At 43.0% G+C, this 25005-nt stretch overlaps 2 protein-coding genes across 2 annotated transcripts; both read left to right on the forward strand.

Annotated features, from left to right (window-relative positions):
- On the forward strand, positions 1–7035 carry LOC120017533 (tubulin--tyrosine ligase-like). The gene is made up of 7 exons (XM_038960355.1): positions 1–677; positions 1310–1388; positions 1520–1752; positions 2019–2154; positions 2337–2606; positions 2810–2953; positions 3606–7035. The coding sequence occupies exons 1-7, from the start codon at positions 509–511 to the stop codon at positions 3811–3813; spliced, it is 1239 nt and encodes a 412-aa protein (XP_038816283.1). The 5' UTR covers positions 1–508; the 3' UTR covers positions 3814–7035.
- Positions 7036–7876: 841 nt separating this feature from the next.
- Positions 7877–24293, forward strand: polr1b (RNA polymerase I subunit B). Its single transcript, XM_038960357.1, has 15 exons — positions 7877–8072; positions 11267–11434; positions 11573–11719; positions 13341–13473; positions 13641–13777; positions 13960–14183; positions 14985–15156; positions 15456–15627; positions 15795–16076; positions 16408–16541; positions 16694–16864; positions 21808–21964; positions 22176–22372; positions 22522–22772; positions 22915–24293. Exons 1-15 carry the CDS (start codon positions 7896–7898, stop codon positions 23795–23797), a joined length of 3405 nt encoding a protein of 1134 aa, XP_038816285.1. The 5' UTR covers positions 7877–7895; the 3' UTR covers positions 23798–24293.
- The last annotated feature ends 712 nt before the right edge of the window (positions 24294–25005 follow it).

Genomic DNA, 25005 nt, shown 5'->3' on the forward strand with positions numbered 1-25005 from the left:
ATGACAGCCGTGGGCTAAGAATAAAAGAACCGTTGATCTGCAACAGAACATCTTGGATTTCTTCTCTTTGGTCGATTTGTCCTCAAATTAAACAGATAAAATCCTAGCAAAGTAGCAGTTTACATAGTTAACCAGTCAAACAAAAAATGCTGAAGAAAAATATCCAGCTACCAGAGTAATCGACAGCAATTTACTGCTTTGACAGCTAAGCTAGCTAGTTAGCAAGCCAGAGAGGATCTCGACCAGACGTGTGACCAAGTAGTCACACCCTAATCTGGGGAAACATGAGTGAAATGTAGACCAGAGTAATGCAGCATGTAGTAGGACTTTTGTCATCGTGAAAGACATTCACTTTTTTCAGAATCTGGACATGGCTGCCTCATCATCATGCTACAGCCACAGCCGTCCGCGAGATAGCGCTTGCCAGCCAGTCTGCTAAATCAACTAGCTACATCGGAGCTTGAAAACAAATCGGTTTATTTTGTTGCACATATAATATTGTGGTATTATGAATTCACCCATGTATACATTTGTCGCACGAGACGACAACAGTACTATTTATGCTGAAGTTTCCAAAATTCTCGTCGCTACTGGACAATGGAAGAGACTGAAAAAGGATAATCCCCGATTCAATTTGATGTTGGGCGAACGGAACAGACTGCCATTTGGACGGCTTGGTAAGAGTAACACTTTTGGCATACGCAGTAAATGGTCTTACATTGCATTGAATTCCTTTTGTTACAGTGTCAGTATTCTTGTTCTCACCCTCAAGCTAAACCCATGAATTGTGTCGCATGAAACAGCTGATGTAGACCTCTGATGGAGGCCCATAGGCTGATACACATCAGAAGTACTAATCTGGCACTCACTGCAATGCGCCCAGTCTCCTTGGGAGTCAAACCAGGACATCTACCTTATGCAAAAGTAAAAAGAAAGTTACTCCCTTATACCACTGATCATTTTCCAGAATTATTCATTTGTGGTCCACCCCTGTCTCAGTTTATGATCAAGAGTTTGGCCTTGACTATCCTGGAGTCTATAGTCTATTGCTACTTTGTTACAAAATTATAACCATATTTTGGTGATATCACTGTATCCACATGCATCCTTGGTCACTGAATCATATCCTCTGTGGATAAGTGAGAAGATGCCACAAGTAGACTATATTGGACACACTGAAATGCCGTGTTTGACCTCTGAGAGGGAGAAGGACCTAAGTGATTGCTAAATGATTCATTGTGTTTACACCGCCCTATTGCAATCACCTTTTCATCCCTTTTTTCTGCATGCATTTGTTTATCCTCCACAGGTCATGAGCCTGGACTGATGCAACTGGTGAATTATTACAGAGGAGCAGACAAGTTGTGCCGCAAAGCATCTTTAGTCAAGTAGGCATTTTCAAACCTTGACGAGTTGAAAAGGTTCCAGTGTAATCATTTTCACTCTGATACTGTAATTTTCACTAAATCATGCTGATACTGTAAATATCATCAATATCCTCTTACTTTACATTGTGCAGGTTAATCAAGACTAGCCCGGAGCTTCCAGATCCCGGCAACTGGTTGCCTGAATCGTACATCATCTATCCTACTAACCTCAACACTCCCATTGCGCCTGCAAAGAATGGCATAAGCCACCTGAAAAGTAACCCCAAGACGGATGAAAGAGAAGTTTTCCTGGCCTCTTATCACTCAAGGAAGGAAAGCGGAGAGGGAACAGTGTGGATCGCCAAGTCATCTGCTGGAGCAAAAGGTACAAAACAGTCATGTCTAAAGGGTCATATTTCTACTAACAGCTGGTACTGCTAGATTCTGTAGTCATTGGGTATTATGGGGGGGGGGGGGGGGGGGTTGTTATAGTATTGCTGCCTAAAGAAGCTGTCTTTTTAAGATAATGCATGCCTCATGTTTTGGAAGTTTCCTTTGACTGCCCAGGGAGTTACAAACACTTAGTTGGCAAAATATCTATTCCAAGGATTGTATACAAAGATGAGGCGTGGGTTGGTTTTCTTGTTCCAGGTGCTGGAATTTTGATATCCCACGATGCAAATCAATTGCTGGAGTTCATTGATAATCAAGGGCAGGTTCATGTCATTCAGAAGTACCTAGAAAGACCACTACTGTTGCAACCTGGCAACCGTAAATTTGACATCAGGTAAGCAGCTGATACTAATACCTTTGAGTGATAGTACATCTAGTGTGTTTATTACCAACAAAGACCATATAGGCTTATAATACACAATTCAGGCTGTCTGAGGAACAGCAAAATAAGAAATGTTATCGCTGGTGTTTTCCCCAGTAATCTCTGACTCTGCGGGTTTGCTGTTGTGTTCTTAGGAGCTGGGTGCTCGTGGACCATCAGTACAACATCTACCTTTACCGGGAGGGTGTGCTGCGGACGGCCTCGGAGCCCTACGACAGCTCCAACTTCCAGGACGTGACCAGCCACCTGACCAACCACTGCATCCAGAAAGAGCACTCCCAGAACTACGGCCGCTACGAGGAGGGCAACGAGATGTTCTTCGACGAGTTCCGGCAGTACCTGCTGAGCACCTACAACATAGTGCTGGAGACCAACATTTTACCTCAGATAAAGCAGATTATAAGGTAGCTACTTCTCCTCCGGTGCTGTGCTGTTTGTGTTTACTTCGTTGAAGGAGATGGAAGAATACCGTTTTTTGTTCAATGACCTTGAAAACATGGCCTTTCCCTTAACATTGCGTAGTTCTACAAATAGTTATTTATAGGTATTTGCTTCACAACTAGGCTATACTCTACTTCGACAATGTTTGTTCTGTCTGGTCTCATAGGAGCTGTCTGACATGCATTGAGCCTGCCATCAGCACTAAGCACTTGTCCTATCAGAGCTTCCAGCTCTTCGGCTTTGACTTCATGGTGGACGAGAGCTTCAAGGTGTGGCTGATAGAGATCAATGGAGCTCCGGCCTGCGCACAGTCAGTCCTATTTTATATTCTTCTCCCAGTGGTCATAAACGTAGCAGGTAGTAATAGGCTATAAAACTGTCTCTTATCTTCCTGTTTATCCCCTTCCTCTTGCCTGCACTTGGTTGGTTCATCCTGTCTTTACGTCTGTTATATTGTTATTCATTACATTTTATTCATCGAATCTTTGTTGAACTCTGTTATTTTCACCAAAGGGTCTACATCTCACCTCCCCTTTTTGTTACTTTCCAATTTAATCTAGAATTTAAAGTAAAGGGCCTCACTCCCAAATGACAGTGTGAGACAATGTGATTTAAATGATTTGAGACGTGTGCTCTACTCAGACTGACCGGTAGTTGTTTGTTCATTCACGCCAAGAGGTTTGGGCTGAAATGTTAATTCCTTTGAAAATGTTTGTTCCATTGTTCAAGGCTTAGAGGGCTTTAATAACGTTTCATGTTAGGATTTAATGAATGTTTTTATTTTAAGATCTCTGACTTCCTGGTGAATCTAAATGTGCTGGAGTGTAAAATTGTCCTTTGAAATTATTTTCCATGCTAGATAAAGTTTCTGGACTCTTGATCATTAATTCCTCCCTATATAATCTGTCTGATTTAACTGTCATGGCGTTTATTAATTGCGCTGTTAACTCTCCCTCCTCTAGGAAACTCTACCCGGAGCTATGCCAAGGTATCGTGGACGTGGCCATCTCCAGTGTCTTCACACTGAACAACGATTCCGAACCACGATCATCTTCCTCCTCCCCTGCTCCCTACTCCTCCTCCCCCTCATTTTCTACTCTCACCTCATCCTCCTGTTCCTCTCCGAAACTGAGAGGACCTCTCCACGTGGGCCCATTCACCCGATTGTAAGTCCCCCCCCCTCCTCTGCTTCAGAAGTTCCACCCTCTGCTCCTCACTTCTAGACTTTTCTGAGAGGTCCCACAAGTCAGGAAGCTTGCCACCTCATTGGTTCGTGTTTTGACAAGTCTCAAAGTGGTTTGCCCTTGTGATTGACTGAAGATTGAATGTGGGACCTTCTCGTATGTGCTACCAGATGTTCCTCTCTCATACACCACAGTGGAAGGGCATTTCAGAGGAAAGCCTGGGCAGACATGCAGAATATGAATGTGGAGACTTGGTGAATGTTTGAGTGATGATGAATGGGCGACAGACTGATGACAGGTTTGGGGGTCCCAGAGCAATGAGAGAAGCCTTTGTGTTCCAGTGCTGCCACTGAGGCTCCCCTACACTGTGTACGGACGACCTCTGAAGATGGAGGGGATGCTTTACTTATTATACAGACTTTAGTGCCTTACATCGCCACCCATACCCACTTAAAGATGCAACCTGACGATTTAGCATAGCATTTCTGCTACTGTGTGTGTTACGTGAGCCAGTGTATTGTCGGTCAGGCAAGTGTGTGTGTATGCGCGGTGTCGACTTCTTATTTATTTTTCTCTCTGGGTTTGGAGATCTTTTGATTTATCCACAAAAGTTAGCATTCCTACATCTTTGTTTCATATCATGGTTATTCACAAAGCCCCGGAGAGTTTTGTGTACTGCATTTTTTTTTTTTTAGTATTAAAGCAGAAAATAGGATGCATCCAGTTTCTTTTTTATTGCTATGTAAATTGTATTATAGCTATTTGATAGCTATTATTCTGCGCATGCCGTGTAGTTTTAGGTCTTTGATTTGAGACCTTTTTTTTTTTCAAGTTAATTTAGTCAGTGTTGTTAATTCACCCCTTGTATAAGAGAAGATTCGTAGACAGATTACTTATTTTTTTCTCTGTCAACAAAGAGCATTTGTTGAATGACTAGAGATAAACCTTCCCTGTCCATCTGAGACTAGATTTGCAACTTTCTAACATTGCAAACTATTTTGAACCTTCTATGGTTCAGTAAAACTATGGTTCAGTAAAAGCCAGTAAAACTGTTAGAATTAGAATCAGTCACCTTTATTCTCCCAGGTACATTTACATATAGGCCTACTTGGAATTTGATTTGGTGAAATGGAGCTGCCACAGTCAACCGAATCAACAAACAGAATATAGACGATGAACATATACAGATGGAATATATCGACAAGGAATTTACGAATCCACGTACACTGTACACAGTTACGCACCAGGGGATCTCCGCTACAGCTGTAGATCAGTTTGTTTGTCATTTTAAGAGGGACTGCATGTTGGTGTGGATGCACGTTACAGTGTCTTATGTCCTAATGCAAGTAGGCCTACTCTCCCCTTTTGCCTCTAATACTGAGAGTTCTTAGCCAAGCACTTCCTTTAAAATGGTCTCTTTCGTACCTTTTTGATTACCTTCCCAATAGGTCCACGAGACACACCTGTTTGTCAAGAACTGCATTGCATTTTGACACCGGATGTTTTGAAATAGATTTGCCTAGTTCTGCACCAATTACTTTTGCATAAATGTTTGTTTAGTGCGTGTATTAGTGATGCTAGCTCAAAGAAAATGTGTTTCTTGTTAGTTTTTGCTTGCTTACTTAAAACATGTAGTGAACTTGAATTAAACGTAGTAGCTTCAACCCCAGAATTGACTTAGTGAAACTGCCACGTCCATTTGCGATCTTACAACAACAGACGTTACTTCAAACAACGAGCACTGTTTTTTTCCCCTCGGACATCATTGCATGCGCGATAGAACAGCAGTACCACGATGCTGGATGCTCCTTTCTTCAAAACAATAACAAATGCGCCTGGGGCGGATCTCAGCTTTAAGTGTATTTAATTTTTTAAGTAGTTTTAGACTACCAACATTGTTGTTTTAGGTTTTTAACACAGCTTCCATGATGTTAAGTGGAGTTGTGATACCTGCTTGCTAGAAAGTTGTTTTCCCTGCCCTTTGTCTGTTTCTGTGTTTACACTGTGATATTCAATGTAGAACACCTGACCCCATTCAGTTTACAGATGCTTTGTAGCATTATCACTCACAGTTATCCCATAGATTAAGTGACCTTGTCCTATGTTAAACATTGTTTTAACTATGAGTTAGTCCCTTATTAACCACCAACTCTTTTCTTCATTATCACACATTTTAGTTGAGGTAATGCTTCAACATGTTTTGAGTGAAACACTACTTAAGGGACAACATTGAGACATTTAATCACTGTCTTTTTTTTTCTGTTTAAAGATTGCTATGAAGTATGGTGTGAATGACTGCTTGAATAGTATCTGTTTGATATGCACACGGTCAAAGCATACAATGTTTATGAATTATAATCTATTTGTGGTTAAACGTTCGGTTAGTTTGTATATCAGAGGGGCAAAAAAAAGGTGTTTCTAGATTGTTTTGCAAAATAAAAAAGACCTCAACTGTATTATTCAACACATTGCTTGGGAAAACAACCAAAGGAAATGATCAGTATTATTATACAAATTGGGGAAATGTCTTTCCATCAAAGGGAAGGGGTGCCTTAGTGGGAATTGCCTCTTGATTGGAAGAAGCAATAGACTTCCTGCATATAAATGCACCTTTTCATTTGTTTGATTGTAAAGATGTGAATTTTCCTATTGCTATTTGGCATATGTGACTGTTTTAATTGTTCAATCTTTTGTGTTTGTTCAGTCTTTTGTAATGTCTGGTTGTCCTCATGCAGAGTTTCTTTGCACTGAACGTTTCCCATTTTTAATTACCTGCTTGGTAGGTTATGAATTCTTATTTCTTATCAATGAAAACGTGTTTGTATGTTAAAATCAATCCCCCCTCAGTATTACTTCCCCAGCTATGAAATCTGTGGGTTCTTAGGTATTTCAAGTCCTTTTAAAGTGCAATCTGTAACTTCCTTTGAGTGTATCATGGCCATGGGAGACAAAGAAGTTATAGATAGCAACTTTAAATCAATCATTATCAAACATTTTCACTAAACCAAGGCAGCCAAGAATAAATCAATTGGTTGACACAACAGCAACATTGGCACATTGAAATGTTAAAAACCTCTCCTCCAGTCAACATGATTTAACTGTACTGTGTTTAGTCAGATGAATGCCTATGTTTCTTTTAGCTGTTTATCAAACTTTTGCATGAAAACTGTGTCACATTATCATGGAGAATAAAATGTAATGTATCGTTGATCTGAGTCTCCTGACTTCCTTTGTGGCGTAAACTGATATAAGACCCAGGGATTTACACTAGATATGACATGAAAGAAAATCATATAGATGTTGTAAATGATTGACAGCATTGACTTTATCCAACTGAATGGCAGTCATGATGACTCTGCAATAGACCAACACAAAGGGCGAGTTCGACATTGCAGCCGACTTTAAAGGCGAGTCGAGATTGACAGATCTACAAATGTCCTTGCATCGTAAATACCAACTCTGTTGGTGCGTTCCTTTGCCAAATCTTACTTAAAATACCTATCCAGGCATTGTATCAGCTAACCACAAATGTTAGCAATCTGTCAGTTAATGACAGACATGTTGGTCATGCAATGGTTGTGTGCCACGTCAGACTGACAGATTGCTATAACATATGTGGTTGGCTTATATGTAAAATACCTATCCAGGCATTATAAGATCTGGCAGGTGACGGCTGGGCAGAGAAACACGCCCGTTGTCAGTCACAATTTACCCATTTATCACGGTTTTGATGCGCTCTAACACGGCCATAATCTACATAGAGCAACTGAGATCTGATATCTATAGACCTTTAGCTGTTTGGTTACAGTGGACATGATCTTTGATGCTGAAAATTATTTAGACACAGCATTACACTTTAGATGCTGTTTGGTAATTCCTTCTTTTTCTCACTTCTATGAATAGTCAACCAAACTAATACAATCACTTTCAAAAATACGGTTTTGATTTTGTTTGATAGCTCTGAAAATTGGATGCTGTCCCTTTAAAGGAATTGACCTTTCACTCACTTCCTATTACAACGATTGTACTTCCTGTGTAACTATGCGCATGTGGTAAACAAGAATAAGCATGGATTTTGCGAGTAAGTGGAGTAGTTTACTGACAAGTCCAAGCCTTAAACATTTAACAGAAGCAGGCTACGGCATACCGAAGGAAAAACAACATGCCGCTGTTCAGGACCTAACGAAGGCTCATATTGAGTCGTTTGACCAAGCAGTTTCAGATGGACTGTGTCGTGCTGTACAGGTAGGGGAACTTTCACGTGGGACAGTCAGTGCTGTGTCAGCCGTGCCTCCCCAAGCCACAATGTTGGCCAAACATATATATATATTTTTAAATGTCTGTGTCCACTTGCAGTTTATGATTTTGAAAATGCTCCATTATAAAAATAAATCAATATTTTGCTCCATGAAGTAATCAAATCAAAGTTTATTTTTCACGTGCGCCGAATACAACAACTGTAGACCTTACAGTGAAATGCTTACTTACAGGCTCTAACCAATAGTGAAAAAAAGGTATTAGGTGAACAATAGGTAGGTAAAGAAATAAAACAGTAAAAAGTCAGGCTAAATACAGTAGCAAGGCTACATACGGACACCGGTTAGTCAGGCTGATTGAGGTAGTATGTACATATGGTTAAAGTGACTATGCAAATATGATGAACAGAGAGTAGCAGTAGCGTAAAAGAGGGGTTGGCGGGTGGTGGGACACAATGCAGATAGCCCGGTTAGCCAATGTGCGGGAGCACTGGTTGGTCAGCCCAATTGAGGTAGTATGTACATGAATGTATAGTTAAAGTGACTATGCATATATGATAAACAGAGTAGCAGTAGCGTAAGAAGAGGGTTGTTGGGGGTGGGTGGGGGCACACAATGTAAATAGTCCGGGTAGCCATTTGAATACCTGTTCAGGAGTCTTATGGCTTGGGGGTAAAAACTGTTGAGAAGCCTTTTTGTCCTAGACTTGGCACTCCAGTACCGCTTGCCATGCGGTAGTTGAGAGAACAGTCTGTGGCTGGGGTCTTTGACAATTTTTTGGGGCCTTCCTCTGACACTGCCTGGTGTAGAGGTCCTGGATGGCAGGCAGCTTAGCCCCAGTGATGTACTGGGCCATACACACTACCCTCTGTAGTGCCTTGCGGTCAGAGGCCGAGCAATTGCTGTACCAGGCAGTGATGCAACCAGTCAGGACGCTCTCGATGTTGCAGCTGTAGAACCTTTTGAAGATCTGAGGACCCATGCCAATTTCTTTTTTTGTTTCCTGAGGGGGAATAGGCTGTGTCCTGCCCTCTTCATGACTGTCTTGGTGTGTTTGGACCATTCTAGTTTGTTGATGTGGACACCGAGGAACTTCTAGCTCTCAACCTGTATGTATTACAGACTCAATCAAGGACATGTTGAAAATGTCAGTGAAGACACCTGACAGTTGGTCAGCACATGCCCGGAGCACACGTCCTGGTAATCCATCTGGCCCCGCAGCCTTGTGTATTTTGACCTGTTTAAAGGTCTTACTCACGTCGGCTACGGAGAGCGTGATCACACAGTCGTCCGGAACAGCTGATGCTCTCATGCATGCCTCAGTGTTGCTTGCCTCGACGCGAGCATAGAAGTGATTTAGCTTGTCTGGTCGGCTCGTGTCACTGGGCAGCTCGCAGCTGTGCTTCCCTTTGCAGTCTGTAATAGTTTGCAAGCTCTGCCACATAAGACGAGCGTCGGAGCCGGTGTAGTATGATTCCATCTTAGCCCTGTATTGACGCTTTGCCTGTTTGATGGTTCGTCGCAGAGCATAGCAGGATTTCTTGTAAGCGTCCGGGTTAGAGACCCGCACCTTGAAAGCGGCAGCTCTACCCTTTAGCTCAGTGCGAATGTTGCCTGTAATCCATGGCTTCTGGTTGGGGTATGTGCATACAGTCACTTTGGGGACGATGCCCTCGATGCACTTATTGATTAAGCCAGTGACTGATGTGGTGTACTCCTCAATGCCATCGGAAGAATCCCGGAACATGTTCCAGTCTGTGATAGCAAAACAGTCCTGTAGTTTAGCATCTGCTTCCACTGACCACTTTTTTATAGACCGAGTCACTGGCGCTTCCTGCTTTAATTTTTGCTTGTAAGCCGGAATCAGGAGGATAGAGTTGTGGTCGGATTTACCAAATGGGGGGCAAATGAGAGCTTTGTACGCGTCTCTGTGTGTGGAGTACAGGTGATCTAGAATTTTTTCCCCCTTTGGTTGCACATTTAACATGTTGATAGAAATTTGGTAGAACTGATTTAAGTTCCCTGCATTAAAGTCTCCGGCCACTAGGAGCGCCGCCTCTGGGTGAGTGGTTTCCTGTTTGCTTATTTCCTTATACAGCTCACTGAGTGCGGTCTTAGGGCCAGCATCTGTCTGTGGTGGTAAATAAACAGCCACAAAAAGTATAGCTGAAAACTCTCTAGGCAAGTAGTGTGGCCTGTAATTTATCACAATATACTCTACTTCAGGTGAGAAAAATCTACAGACTTCCTTAGATTTCGTGCACCAGCTGTTGTTTACAAATATGCACAGACCGCCCCCCCCCCCTCGTTTTACCTGAGTTTGCTGTTCTATCTTGCCGGTGCAGCGTATATCCCACTAGCTGAATATCCATGTCCTCATTCAGCCACGATTCCGTGAAACATAGGATATTACAGTTTTTCATGTCCCGTTGGTAGGATATTCGTGATTGTACCTCGTCTAATTTATTGTCCAATGATTGCACGTTGGCAAGTAGTATTGACGGTAACGGCAGCTTTCCCAGTCGCCTTCGCCGGGTCCTGACCAGGCATCCGGCTCTTTGTCCTCTGTACCTGCGTCGCTTCCTCTTGCAAATAACGGGGATGTCGGTCCTGTGGGGTGTTTGGAGAATGTCTTGTGCGTCGTCTTTGTTGTAGAAATAATCTTTGTCTAATCCGAGGTGAGTGATCGCTGTCCTGATATCCAGAAGCTCTTTTTTGCCATAAGATACGGTTGCAGAAACATTATGTACAAAATAAGTTACAAATAACGCGAAAAAAACACATAATAGCACAATTGGTAGGGCGCCCTTAAAACTGTTGCCATTTCTTCCGGCGCCATTTTGTTAATCCAACAATTTGTACGCCGCCATCTTGTCTATTTCAAATCTTGTGTCATTGATTAAGACAGGGTGTCATGACATGCGGCACCTTGGGGCCTACCCACCTGTCTCAATGAGAGATTTGAAATTGACATGGTTAAGGTTGGTTGAAAATGATGTGCTATACAACAGTACCTAACCTGTAACTCACAGTAATGGATACCAAACATTTTTGGTTAACTCACATTATCTGGTGTAACAATCTGTAAATATGCAGCTATCTGGTTGTAGTTGGTATCTGTCATGCAAAACCATGGGTTTGGAGAGTTCATGTGAAAATGTTTGTTCCATTTCTCCTTTTCAGGCCATCCATCCCTTGGAGTTTATGTTTAAAAATGACAGGATCAGCCTGGCATTTGTGGAGGCCACCATCTTTAAACCAGTGGTGGGCAAAGGAAGCATCTGCCGGGACCTAAGGGTGTTCCCAGCAGAGTGCAGAGGGAGACGCTGCTCCTACCGGGGAAAGCTTGTGGTAAGCTTGCCTGTAAACCCAACACCTGTACCATATGGATTGTACTGTATATGACGGTCAAGACAAGGTCTTTCTACAATCTATCACAAGACTTGCCCATTGTGATGAATTTAAGTTTTGTGCTGTGATTCTTCACAGGCAGATGTCAGCTGGTCCGTGAATGGGGTTCCCAAAGGCATCATCAAGCAGTCGCTGGGCCAGTTGCCCATCATGGTGAAGTCTAGGCTGTGTAACCTGCATGGGCTCCCTCCCAAAGAGCTCATTGAGCACCATGAGGAGGCTGAGGTAGGAGAATGGCAGGGTTTCCTTTAGCCGGTATTAGCTGGCTTTTGGGCGTAAAAAAATAAAGGTGTTAAATAAAATCGGCCAATTGTCGGGGAGAAAGAAAAAAAATCCCATTGCGAAATAAGGCTTTTTAGCCTATTCATTGATAGAAAAAACAGTTTATGTAAATACGTTTGACCGGTCATGCTTGTCGGTCTCTTGGTTAATTTGCATAAATCTGCGGAATTAAATTGCCACGTGTGCATATGAGTTATTTATCTTATCACATGGGCACGGCATACAGATACAGAGCCTTTGAACGGAAAGTCTGTCAGGCGGCGCGATTCTAAATGCACTCGTGTGTTTAAAAATAGCTAATATTTGTATTTGTCAACTGGTAATTGAAGCGGCCTCTCCATTCGCCATTCAAATGCATAGTCAACAGAAGGCAGGCTTCATCAGCGCGTCACGTACCACTTAATTGTTTGAAACGTTAATGTTTTAGTACATATTATGAGGCATGTTTTACCTTGCTTTAAAGTGTCCTAGGGAAAATCTGACGAAATCCGTGAAGCCAGTTATTTCATAAAGACTTCCATATGCCATTTAAACCAGTAGCCTAATTCTCATTTTCTATTGGTTTTCAACTATCTTTCATTGACCAGTAGCCAAATGCATTACTGCGCTGCTAATGTTAAGAAATAATAGTTTATCAACATTTTTAAACTAAACGTTCCGATCTGATGCATCAGATGTATTGCTTTTTAACGTTTTATTTTTTTCATGTAGCCTAGGCCTACTGGTTGTGTGAATTTGATATATCGTTCCGGAGTCTGTTTTGGCTATTTCTTTCTAGACAAGCTGACCAATAGAATATGTAAACTTTTCTTCGATGGGGATAGTAGATTAACATAGGTTGCACATTCTAAAGGCTAGGTGAAGCTTTCCCTAAGTAAATTGACAAAATTATATAGCCTAATTAGCCTACTAAATAAAATCATTCAAAATAGGTTACTAAAGCATGATTTGGCCACAGAGGATTATTAGCTTCCCCTAGCTTTAAAAAAAACAACAAAAAAAAAAAACTAGGGGACGCTGTAAAGAGAAGACAAAAGACTAATCTCTTTTAGTTATCAAAATTATCAGCCATGTCCTTGGTGATTGCTCACTGCACTGAGCATATTCACTCGTTAACATTGTTGGGTCAGTGCCACTGTTTTTTTCGTCCAAAGAAAGTTACATTATTAGCCTAAATTATGACTATTCCGTCTACTTATCACCTTATGAATAGAAGGCCTGCAAATGCGATGATACATGGAATGCTTTATTTAAAGGTGCTTTTTTATGGTGAATTTCATTCCCCAAACTTTAACTTCACGCTCTCTGGGTGGCCACCCTAATCAGGTTATGTACCCAATGCATATATGTCCGGTAAATTAAAATGCTGCCGGTCAAATGTCCTGCGCCACATTTTCATAACGGAAAACCCTGATCTGTGGGAACCAATCAATCTGATCATTTATGCTTCGAAGCAAAAATCAAGGCACATTTTCATGCTTTTACACTTACATTTTACAGTTTGCATACGTCTTTACATTTCTTTAGATTCAATCTCTCTTTCTCTCCATCCTCATTGAAACAGGAAATGGGTGGTTATTTTATTGTGAATGGGAACGAGAAGGTTATTCGCATGCTGATCATGCCAAGGAGGAACTACCCTATCGCTATGTCAAGGCCGAAGTGGAAGAACAGAGGCCAGGGATACACTCAGTATGGTACGCAAGGCAGTTAATGTGGAGGGTGTTAATGTACAAGCCGAACATTGCATTGTTGGAGCAGTTGAGACCCATGGCCTACTATAAGTAGCCTAAAATTGATTATCGCAGTCCTATCGCCTTGATGCAGACAAAAGCTAAAGCTATTCTTTGTCTGTCTCCAACAGGTATCTCAATGCACTGTGTGAAGGAGGAGCACACCGCTATCAATATGAACCTGCATTACCTGGACAACGGGACTGTGATGCTCAACTTCATATACCAGAAAGAGCTCTTCTTCCTCCCCCTGGGCTTTGCACTAAAGGTGAGATGGAGCAGTGATATTTGTAATAGGAACTTGCATGTGACATTAAAGTCTGTGTCCACTAGGTTTTTATGCATGCGACACATAAGAATGTTATGAGAATTGCGCCATATGGCCTATACTGTATGAGATTCCGGTATATATTTAACATTTTAACCACATTGCCTTTCTGTTTTGGCCAGGCTCTAGTGGACTTCACAGACTTCCAGATTTACCAGGAGCTGATCAAAGGTCGCGAGGCGAACTCCTTCTACAAGAGCTGTGTGTCTGAGATGCTGCGAGTCGTCATGGAGGAGGGCTGCATCACCCGCGGAAAGGTGCTCAACTACCTGGGCGAGCGCTTCCGGGTCAAGATGAACCTGCCAGAGTGGTACACCCATGAACAGTGTGCCAACTACCTGCTCGAGTAAGTGTTTGTGTGTGTTATTAATAACTTCACCATGCTCAAAGTGATATTCAATGTCTGCTTTTTTTTTTTTGACCCATCTACCAATAGCTGCCCTTCTTTGAGAGGCATTGGAAAATCTCCCTGGTCTTTACAGTTGAATCTGTGTTTGAAATTCACGGCTCGACTGAGGGACCTTACAATTATCTGTATGTGTGGGGTACAGAGATGAGGTAGTCATTCAAAAAGTAATGCAGTCCATGCAACTTATTATGTGACTTGTTAGGCAAATGTTTACTCCTGAACTTATTTAGGCTTGCCATAACAAAGGGGTTGATTACTTATTGAATCGAGACATTTCAGCTTTTCATTTTTAATTGAGTTGTCCACATTTCTAAAGACATTGACCGGGTCAGCTCTAGCAGGGCAGAAATTTGGTGAACTGAATTGTTGTGAAAGGTGCCATCCTATGACGGTACCACGTTGAAAGTCACTGATCTCTTCAATACGTGCCGTTCTACCGCCAATGTTGGTCTATGGCGATTGCATGGCTGTGTGCTCGATTTTTATACACCTGTCCGCCACTGGTGTAGCTGAAATAGCCGAATACACTAATTTGAAGGGGTGTCCACGTACTTTTGGCCATGTAGTGAATGCCTATAGCAGACACTTGTTATGATGAATTAGTCATGAGTGGATATATTACATTTTTTTGCTGTATGGGTGGTCCTTGGAATCTAACCAACTATCCTGATGCTGCAAGCACCATGCCCTACCAACACACACATTCTTTATGGAATGTGTTGTGTTCTCTCTGTTCAGCCAGTGCATCTGTATCCACCTGAAGTCGGCTGTGGAGAAGTTCTACCTGCTGTGTCTGATGACGCGGAAGCTATTCACGTTTGCCAAGCAGGAGTGCATGGAGGAGAACCCGGACAGTCTGATGTGTCAGGAGGTGCTCACGCCAGGACGGCTCTACCTAATGTTTCTCAAGGTCAGTTCAGACATCAGGACAGCTCTGCACTGGACTACTGACAAATGTTGAGCACTTCTGGATCCGACATATTGGTGAATCAAAAACGATTTATTGTGAAGATACTTCGACATTGTGGGGAACAGAAGTTGTCATGTTTGTCATGTGTAATGTAAAAACACCACAACATTTTCAGGCCAGAATGCTCGCAGTGAAACCTTGACTGTAAGGCCTTGGTATTAAAATCACACTCTAGTTCTCCTCCAGGTCATATAATTACTCTGTAGGATGTGTTTTAACAATTTGCAATGTGATGATAGGAGAGGATGGCTGCCTGGATGGTGTCTGTGAAACTCTCTATGGAAAAGAGGGCCCATAGGCTGACTGGTGGGGTGAGCTCTGATAATCTGGTGAAGATCTTTAACACGGGCTCTGATGTTACCCATCCCTTTGAGTATCTGCTAGCCACTGGGAATCTCACTTCAAAGACGGGTATGCTGTGATACAAAACATTCTACTTATTTGTCATTACAACGTATCCACTGTTCTGTTTTTCTCCCAGTGTTTTACTTGGAGTTATGCAGATATACATGACGTGTAAGTTACCTAGAAACACATGCTGGTCCTGAGAATCTGTTCCTCTTCCCTCCTGGCGTCAGGTCTGGGCATGATCCAGAAGACGGGACTGTGTGTGGTGGCCGACAAGCTCAACTTCATCCGCTACCTGTCCCACTTCCGCTGCGTGCACAGAGGGGCAGCCTTTGCCAAGATGAGGACCACCTCCGTACGTCGTCTGCTGCCCGAGTCCTGGGGCTTCCTGTGCCCCGTGCACACTCCCGACGGAGAGCCCTGCGGCCTCATGAACCACATGACGGCCCACTGTGAAATCATAGCCCCGGCCCTGCCCACCACCACCCTCCCTGCCCTGCTCTGCTCCCTCGGTGAGTACAGACAAACCTGGGAATTGTGAATGTATAGCTAGCTGCCTCACTATGGCGTCCTCCATGTCGTAGCCCGAGTTGGAGGTCAAAGACGATGCTGTTGGTTCCAATGGGGTAGTTGTACATGACACACACTGAACATGTGTCCAAAGTGAAACACAAAGGCCTGGGATTCAACGTGACAGGATATCCAAGGTTATGTCACTCACTGTGATTGGCATGCAGCTGGAACCTATTGGGTCCTAAGGTTTATTCGTACATACTGTGTGTCGATGTGTGAAAATGCTCAGTCATTTATATGCGATTGTGTTGTCCCATCGTTCTCCTCCAGGTGTGACTCCTGTGGATGGTTCTCCTGGCAGGGCCTACGCTGACTGCTATCCTGTGCTCCTGGATGGTGCCATGGTGGGTTGGGTAGAGACTGAGCTGGCCCCCTTCCTCGCAGACTCCCTCCGCAGGTTCAAGGTAAGGCAGGGCATCTCCCAACCATCTGCAGTTATAACATGGGTTTGATCATCACTCACTTATGTAATAGATAATTCATCACACATGAATAGTGGCAGCTAGTTATGTTTTTCTGCCTCTTACTCATTCTTGTTCATGCCACTCTCTTGCAGGTGTTGAAGGAGAAGAAGATCCCTCCCTGGACTGAGATAGTTCTGGTTCCCCAGACCAGCAAGGCCAGCATGTACCCAGGCCTGTACCTCTTCACTACCCCCTGCCGCATGGTGCGACCTGTCTGCAACCTGGCCCTGGGCCAGCAGGAACTGATCGGCTCCTTTGAACAGGTACTACAGTCGCAAGCTGCTTAAAATGTCTCAATTCCTGGGCATCCTTAGTAAACCCCCTAGTTACTAATCGTAGCCTCTGGGACAAGGAGGGATGCTAGATCAAACTAGTTTTCAAGCTGAGGGTCTTGTCAGTGATTCTTTGTTTTGTCAACTCTAGGACAGTCATTACAGTAATTGTTGGAAGTTGTTTCTTGAGTTTGGTTTGTAGTGTCATGTCAGTACCTAGTTACTTGGTTAGTCTGACCGTGCCTTCAGAAAGTATTCATACCACTTGACTTATTACACCTTTTGTTGTAATAAAAAAAGAATCTCACCCATCTACACACAATACCCCACAATGACAAAGTGAAAAATTTTTTTTATAAATGTTTGCAAATATATTAAATGAAATGCAGAAATATCACATTTACATAAGTATTCACACCCCTGAGTCAATGCATGTTAGAATCACCTAACATTTATTGAGTCAGCTTTCTGGGTAAGTCTCTCTTAGAGCTTTGCACACCTGGATTGTACAATATTTGTTCTTTTTTAAATTCTAAAATTCTTAAATTCTATCTCTATGAAGTTGGTGGTTGATCATTTTTAGACAGACATTTTCAAATCTTGCCAAAGATTTTCAAACAGATTTAAGTCAAAACTATAACTAGTCCACTCAGGAACATTAATGTTGTCTTGGTAAGCAACTCCAGTGTATATTTGGCCTTGTGTGTTAGGTTATTGTCCTGCTGAAAGGTGAATTTGTCTCCCAGTGTTTGTTGGAAAGCAGACAACCAGGTTTTCCTATAGGATTTTGCCTGTGCTTAGCTCTAGTCCGTTTCTTTTTATCCTAAAAAAAACTCCCTAGTCCTTGCCGATGACAAGCATACCAATAACATGATGCAGCCACCACCATGCTTAAAAATATTAGGTGGTACTTAGTGATGTGTTGTGTTAGATTTGCCCCCAAACATAATGCTTTGTATGTAGGACATTAAGTACATTTCTTTACCAATTGTGTTGCACTCTTACTTTAGTGCCTTATTGCAAACATGATACATGTTTTGGAATACGTTTATTCTGTACAGGCTTCCATCTTTTCACTCTTGTCATTTAGGTTAGTATTGTGGAGTAACAATAATGTTGATCCATCCTCAGTTTTCTCCTACCACAGTCATTAAACTCTGTTTTACAGTAACCATTGGCCTCGTGGTGAAATCCCGGAATGGGTTCCTTCCTCACCGGCAGCTGAGTTAGGAAGGAGGCCTCTTTCTTTGTAGGGACTGGGTGTATTGATACACCATCCAAAGTGTAAATAATAACTAAACTATGCTCATATTCAGTGTCTGCTTTTTTTTTTAAATACAGTGCTTTCGGGAAAGTATTCAGACCCCTTGACATTTTCCATGTTTCGTTAAAGCCTTATTCTAAAATGGATTGTCCCCCCCCCTCAATCTACATACAATATCCCATAAGGACTAAGCAAAAACTGGTTTTTAGAAATGTTAGCTAATTTATATTTTTGACAAATGAAATCAATTTACATAAGTATTCAGACCCTTTACTCTACTTTTGTTGAAGCACCTTTGGCAGCGACGACAGCCTCGAGTCTTCTTGGGTATGATGCTACAAGCTTGGCACACCTGAATTTGGGGAGTTTCTCCCATTCTTCTCTGCAGATCATCTCAAGCTCTATCACAGGGCTGCCCAACCCTCTTCCTGGAGATATACTGTGCTGTAGGTTTTCATTACTACCCTAGTTTAGCATATCTGATTCAGTGAGTTGAGGTCTTGTTGAGCAGCTAATAAGTAGAATCAGGTGTGTTAAATTAGGGTTGGACTGAAAACCCAAAGGACGGTAGATCTCCAGGAAGAGGGTTGGGCAGCCCTGCTCTAGCGGGTTGAATGGGGAGCATTGCTGCACAGCTATGTTCAGATCTCTCCAGAGATGTTTGATTGGGTTAAAGTCCAGGCTCTGGCTGGGCCACTCAAGGACATTGAGACTTGTCCCGAAGCCACTCCTGCATTGTCTTGACTGTGTGCTTAGGGTCGTTGTCCTGTTGGAAGGTGAGCCTTCACCCCAGTCTGAGATCCTGAGAGCTCTGGATCAGGTTTTCATCAAGGATCTCTGTACTTTACTCCGTTCATCTTTCCTTCGACCACATGGCTTGGTTTTTGCTCTGACAGGTACTCTCAACTGTGGGACCTTATATAGACAGGTGTGTGCCTTTCCAAATCATGTCCAGTCAATTGAATTTACCACAGGTGGCCTCCAATGAAGTTGTAGAAAGGATGATGAATGGAAACAGGAGGCACCTGAGCTCAATTTCGATTCTCATAGCAAGGGGTCTGAATACTTACAGTACCTGTCAAGTTTGTACACACCTACTCATTCAAGGGTTTTTCTTTACTTTTTCTTTACTTTTACTAATTTTTTTTTACATTGTAGAATAATAGTGAAGAAATCAAAACTGTGAAATAACTCGTATAGAATGATGTAGTAACCCAAAAAGTGTTAAACAAATCAAAATATATTTCATGAGATTCTTCAAAGTAGCCACACTTTGCCTTGATGACAGCTTTGCACACTCTTGGCATTCTCTCAACCTGCTTCATGAGGTAGTCACCTGGAATTTATTTCAATTACCAGGTGTGCCTTGTTAAAAGGTCATTTGTGGAATTTCTTTCCTTAATGCGTTTTGAGCCAATCAATTGTGTTGTGACAAGGTAGGGGTGGTATACAGAAGGTAGCCCTATTTGATAAAAGCCCAAGTCCATATTATGGCAAGAACAGCACAAATAAGCAAAGAGAAACAACAGTCCATCATTACTTTAAGACATGAAGGTCAGTCAATCCCCAAAAATGTGAAGACATTTGAAAGTTTCTATAAGTGCAGTCACAAAAACCATCAGGCGCTATGATGAAATTGGTTCTCATGAGGACCGCCACAGGAAAGGGAGACCCAGAGTTACCTCTGCTGCAGAGGATAAGTTCATTGGAGTTAACTGCACCTCAGATTGCGACCCCCAAAAATGCTTCACAGAATTCAAGTAACAGACCCATCTCAAATTCAACTGTTCAGAGGAGACTGCGTGAATCAGGCCTTCATGGTCGAATTGCTGCAAAGAAACCGCTATTAAAGGACACCAATAAGAAGAGACTTGCTTGGGCTAAGAAACACGTGCCATGGACATTAGACCAGTGGAAATCTGTCCTTTGGTCTGATTAGTACAAATTTGAGATTTTTGGTTCCAACCGCAATGTCTTTTGAGAAACGCAGAGTAGGTGAACGGATGATCTCCGCGTGTGTGGTTCCCACCGTAAAGCATGGAGGAGGTGTGGGGGTGTTTTGCTGGTCACACTGTCTTATTTTATTTAGAATTCAAGGACCATTTCACCAGCATGGCTACCACAGCATTCTGCAGCGACACGCCATCCCATCTGGGTTGCACTTAGTCCCACTATCATTTGTTTTTTAAAGGACAATGACCCAAAACCCACTTCCAGGCTGTGTAATGGCTATTTGACCAAGGAGAGTGATGAAGTGCTGCATCAGATGACCTGGCCTCCACAATCACCCGACCTCAACCAAATTGAGATGGTTTGGGATGAGTTGGACCGCAGAGTGAAGGAAAAGCAGCCAACAAGTGCTCAGCATATGTGAGAACTCCTTCAAGACTGTTGGAAAAGCATTCCTCATGCAGCTGGTTGAGAGAATGCCAAGATTGTGCAAAGGGTGGCTACTTTGAATAATCTAAAATGTATTTTTTGGTTACTACATGATTTCATATGTTATTTCATAATTTTGATATTTTCACTTGTATTCTACAACTTAGAAAATAGTAAAAAATAAAAACCCTTGAATAAGTAGGTGTCAACTTTTGACTGGTACTGTATGTAAAAACGGTATTTCTGTTTTCTATGTTTAATACATTTGGTAAAATGTCTAAACCTGTTTTCGCTTTGTCATTATGGGATAGTGTGTGTAGATTGCTGAGGATATTAGATTTTTTTTTAAATCCATTTTAAAATAAGGCTAACTTAACATTTTGAAAAAGTCAAGGGGTCTGTACTTTCCAGAATGAACTGTATATATCTACCAATAGGTGCCCTTTGCAAGGCATTGCAAAACTTTCCTGGTCTTTGTTGTTGAATCTGTGTGTGAAATTCACTGCTCGACTGAGGGTCCTTACAATTATTTGTATGTGTGGGGTACAGAGATGAGGTAGTCATTCAAAAAGCCATGCAGTCCACGCAACTTATTATGTGACTTGTTACGCAGATTTGTACTCCTGAACTTATTTAGGCTTGCCATAACAAAGGGGTTGAATACTTATTGACTCAATACATTTCAGCTTTTAATTTTTCATTAATTTGTAAACATTTCTGTCGTCTAGTGACACCTAAATGTAATCCATTTTAAATTCAGTTTGTAACTCAACAAAATGTGCTAAAAGGTTGTGAATACTTTCTGAAGGACTGTGTGTTTTAGTCCTAATTCCTTAGAGGCCTGTGGTATGGTGTGGCCGCTCCTTCCGACTTAATTATTTTAAGCAATAAGGCCCAAGGTGGTGTGGTATGGCCAATATACCACGGCTAAGGGCTGTCCTTATGCAGGACGCAACGCGGAGAGCCTGGATACAGCCCTTAACTGTGGGATATTGGCAATATACCACAAACCCCGAGGTGCCTTATTGCTATTATAAGCTGGTTACAAATGTAATTAGAGCATTTTAAAGAAACGTTTTGGCATACCTGTGGTATACGGTCTGATGTACCTCAGCGTTCAGCCAATCAGCATTCAGGGCTCGACCTACCCAGTTTATAATCCCATTTATGCACCCAAATCTACAGTATGCTGTGATGTTTGCTTCTTGTGTGGACAGTTAGAGACAGTACCTTATTCTGTTTGAGTACAAGGAAACATTTGTGAATAAAGCTTCTCTCTCCTGTTTGACAGCTCTACATCAACGTGTGCATCAGTGAGGATGAGATCGAGCCGGGTGTGACCACCCACCAGGAGCTCTTCCTCCACAGCATGCTGAGCGTGGTGGCTAACTTCATCCCATACTCGGACCACAACCAGAGTCCCAGGAACATGTACCAGTGCCAGATGGGTAAGGGTGCACCACGTTTTCAGAAGCAGGCATCTCTGGTGTTTTCTGAGTTCAGTTACCCTTAGATACCTTTTTTATTTGTGAGTGTTTTTAGCTAATTCCTATACGGAGAACACTACATGTGAAAAAATGTGCTTTATTCTTCTAGAATTGCCTGACTTTTTAAAAATGATCCCGTAGATGTTGGTGTAACTCATCTTCTCCTCCACAGGTAAACAGACCATGGGCTTCCCCCTCCACTCGTTCCAGGACCGCTCGGACAACAAGCTGTACCGCCTTCAGACCCCCCAGAGCCCTCTGGTCAGGCCTGTCATGTACGACCACTACAACATGGACAACTACCCCATCGGCACCAACGCCATTGTCGCTGTGATCTCCTACACTGGCTACGACATGGAGGACGCCATGGTGAGTCAGCTAGCTGTACATAAATTCACTTTTTATTTACCCATTGGCTGATTTCACTGTACCGGGTGTGTGTAGAATACATGTATAATGTGTGTGTATATATATATATATATGCGTAAGTGTTCTATTTTAATTCTGTTTGCGCCTAGATCCTGAACAAGTCGTCATGGGAGAGGGGCTTTGGTCATGGCTGTGTTTACAAGACTGAGCTGGTGGACCTGGCACTGAAGATAAAGGGCGAGGACAACCTGGTGTTTGGGGTCAAACCCGATGACCCCAAGGTAATGGACAAACTGGACACTGATGGTCTGCCCTCCATCGGCGCAGTGCTAAAACATGGAGACCCCTTCTACAGCTACATCAACCTCAACACCGGGCAGAGCTTTGTCAACTTTTACAAGTGAGTTACCCAGTTTGGCCAAATGTTCTTTCCATTGTCATACCATAGTGTTGACTATTTCTCTACTCTCTACTCTCTGAGTTGGCCAGATGCAGCGGCTAATGCAATTTTATAATCTGCTCTCTTTCCCTCGCTTTCGTAGGAGTCAAGAAAGCTGTGTAGTAGACAACATCAAGGTGTGCAGCAACGACGTTGGCTCGGGCCGCTTCAAGCGCGTCTGCATCACCATGCGAGTGCCCCGTAACCCCACCATCGGGGACAAGTTCGCCAGCCGCCACGGGCAGAAGGGCATCCTGAGCCGCTTGTGGCCTGCCGAGGACATGCCCTTCACAGAGAGCGGCATGACCCCCGACATTCTGTTTAACCCTCACGGCTTCCCCTCCCGCATGACCATCGGCATGCTCATCGAGAGCATGGCCGGCAAGTCGGGCGCCCTCCACGGCCTGTGCCACGACGCCACTCCCTTCACTTTCTCCGAGGAGAACTCGGCACTGGAGCATTTTGGGGACATGTTGCGCGCTGCCGGCTACAACCACTACGGCACCGAGCGCCTCTACAGCGGCCTCAGCGGCCTGGAGCTAGAGGCGGACATCTTCATCGGCGTGGTCTACTACCAGAGGCTGCGTCACATGGTCTCCGATAAGTTCCAGGTGAGGACCACTGGCGCGCGGGACAAGGTGACCAACCAGCCGGTGGGCGGAAGGAACATCCAGGGGGGCATCCGCTTCGGGGAGATGGAGCGCGACGCCCTGCTGGCCCACGGGACCTCCTTCCTGCTCCACGACCGCCTCTTCAACTGCTCTGACCGCTCTGTGGCACAGGTGTGTGTGGACTGTGGTAGCCTACTGTCCCCTCTACTGGAGAAACCACCACCCTACTGGTCGGCCACACGCCACCGCAAGACTGTCTGCCTCCTCTGCGGCAAGAGTGATTCCATCGATACGGTGTCTGTGCCATACGTCTTCCGCTACTTTGTTGCCGAGCTGGCGGCGATGAACATCAAAATCAAATTGGACGTGAAGTGAATTCAATGTGAAGTTTGTTCAGTCTACCCACCAGCCACAGACAGTGCTATATTGTGCACAGGAAGTTTGTCTTCTCCCGTGTGTGACTGGGGGTGGTCGGATATTAGGCCTTATCTCCAAATGTAATCTGTCACATGTAAAAGTAAAAAATATGATTGCAAAGAACTTACTGGAGTTTACACAATTACCTGAACTACAAAGCCATACTGATCATCAGAATGGCCAAGTGCTCGAGAGGTTTCCCCTCTTGTTGTCCAGAATGGTCTCTACCTATCATAAGTTATGGCTAAATTGAGAATTGGGTCAAGGATAGATAGAATTTTCCAAAAATGTTCAGAAGTTACAAAGATATTGTACAGTAACTGTAACATATACTGATTTACAAAACAATATTGTGTATTTAGAGTGAGATCCTCTAAGATAATACATTGAGCATGAGACAAAGTCGATTGTGACTACTAGGTAATAAAAGGAGTTTTGTCAATGACTAACTACACTTTACTCTTCAGAATGACAATCAATACACATTCAAGTTGTTCCTGTCATAACCAGCACCTTGAAGGAGACAATGTTGTGCACAGGGCTTTAGCTTCTTATGTCCTGTTTTTTTATACCTACCAGAAGATGCTGGTGGGAGGAGCTGTAGGAGGACAGGCTCATTGTGAATGGAATCAATGGAACGAAGCGTTGTTTCCATAGGTTTGATTCCATTCCAGCCATTTACAATGAGCCGCTCCTCCCACCAGCCCGCTGCTACCTACCTCCCCCAACAGATAAAATATATTATACATTTGACTACATTAAGAGTAGACGATGAACAATGCAATAGGCCACGTCATTTGGTACGTAAAACAATTATTACACCCTTTCTCCCACATTGAAGGTGAAAGAAAAGCAGTTGATTTGATTTTCACAATTCCCTTTACAAGAAACCCATGTCATTAATGCAGGCCTTTTGAAACAATCTTCATTTACAGTGCATTCGGAAAGTATTCAGACCCCTTGACTATTTCCACATTTTGTAACGTTAAAGCCTTATTCCAACATTGATTAAAATGTGTTTCACCCCCAATCTACACACAATACCACATAATAACAAAGAAATTTTTGCAAATGTATTAAAAATAAATGTAATCACATTTACATAAGTATTCAGACCCTTTACTCAGTACTTTGTTGAAGCACCCTTGGCAGCGATTACAGCCTTG

The sequence above is a fragment of the Salvelinus namaycush genome, chromosome 22 (genome assembly GCF_016432855.1).
Source record: "Salvelinus namaycush isolate Seneca chromosome 22, SaNama_1.0, whole genome shotgun sequence".
Taxonomy (NCBI): Eukaryota; Metazoa; Chordata; class Actinopteri; order Salmoniformes; family Salmonidae; genus Salvelinus; species Salvelinus namaycush.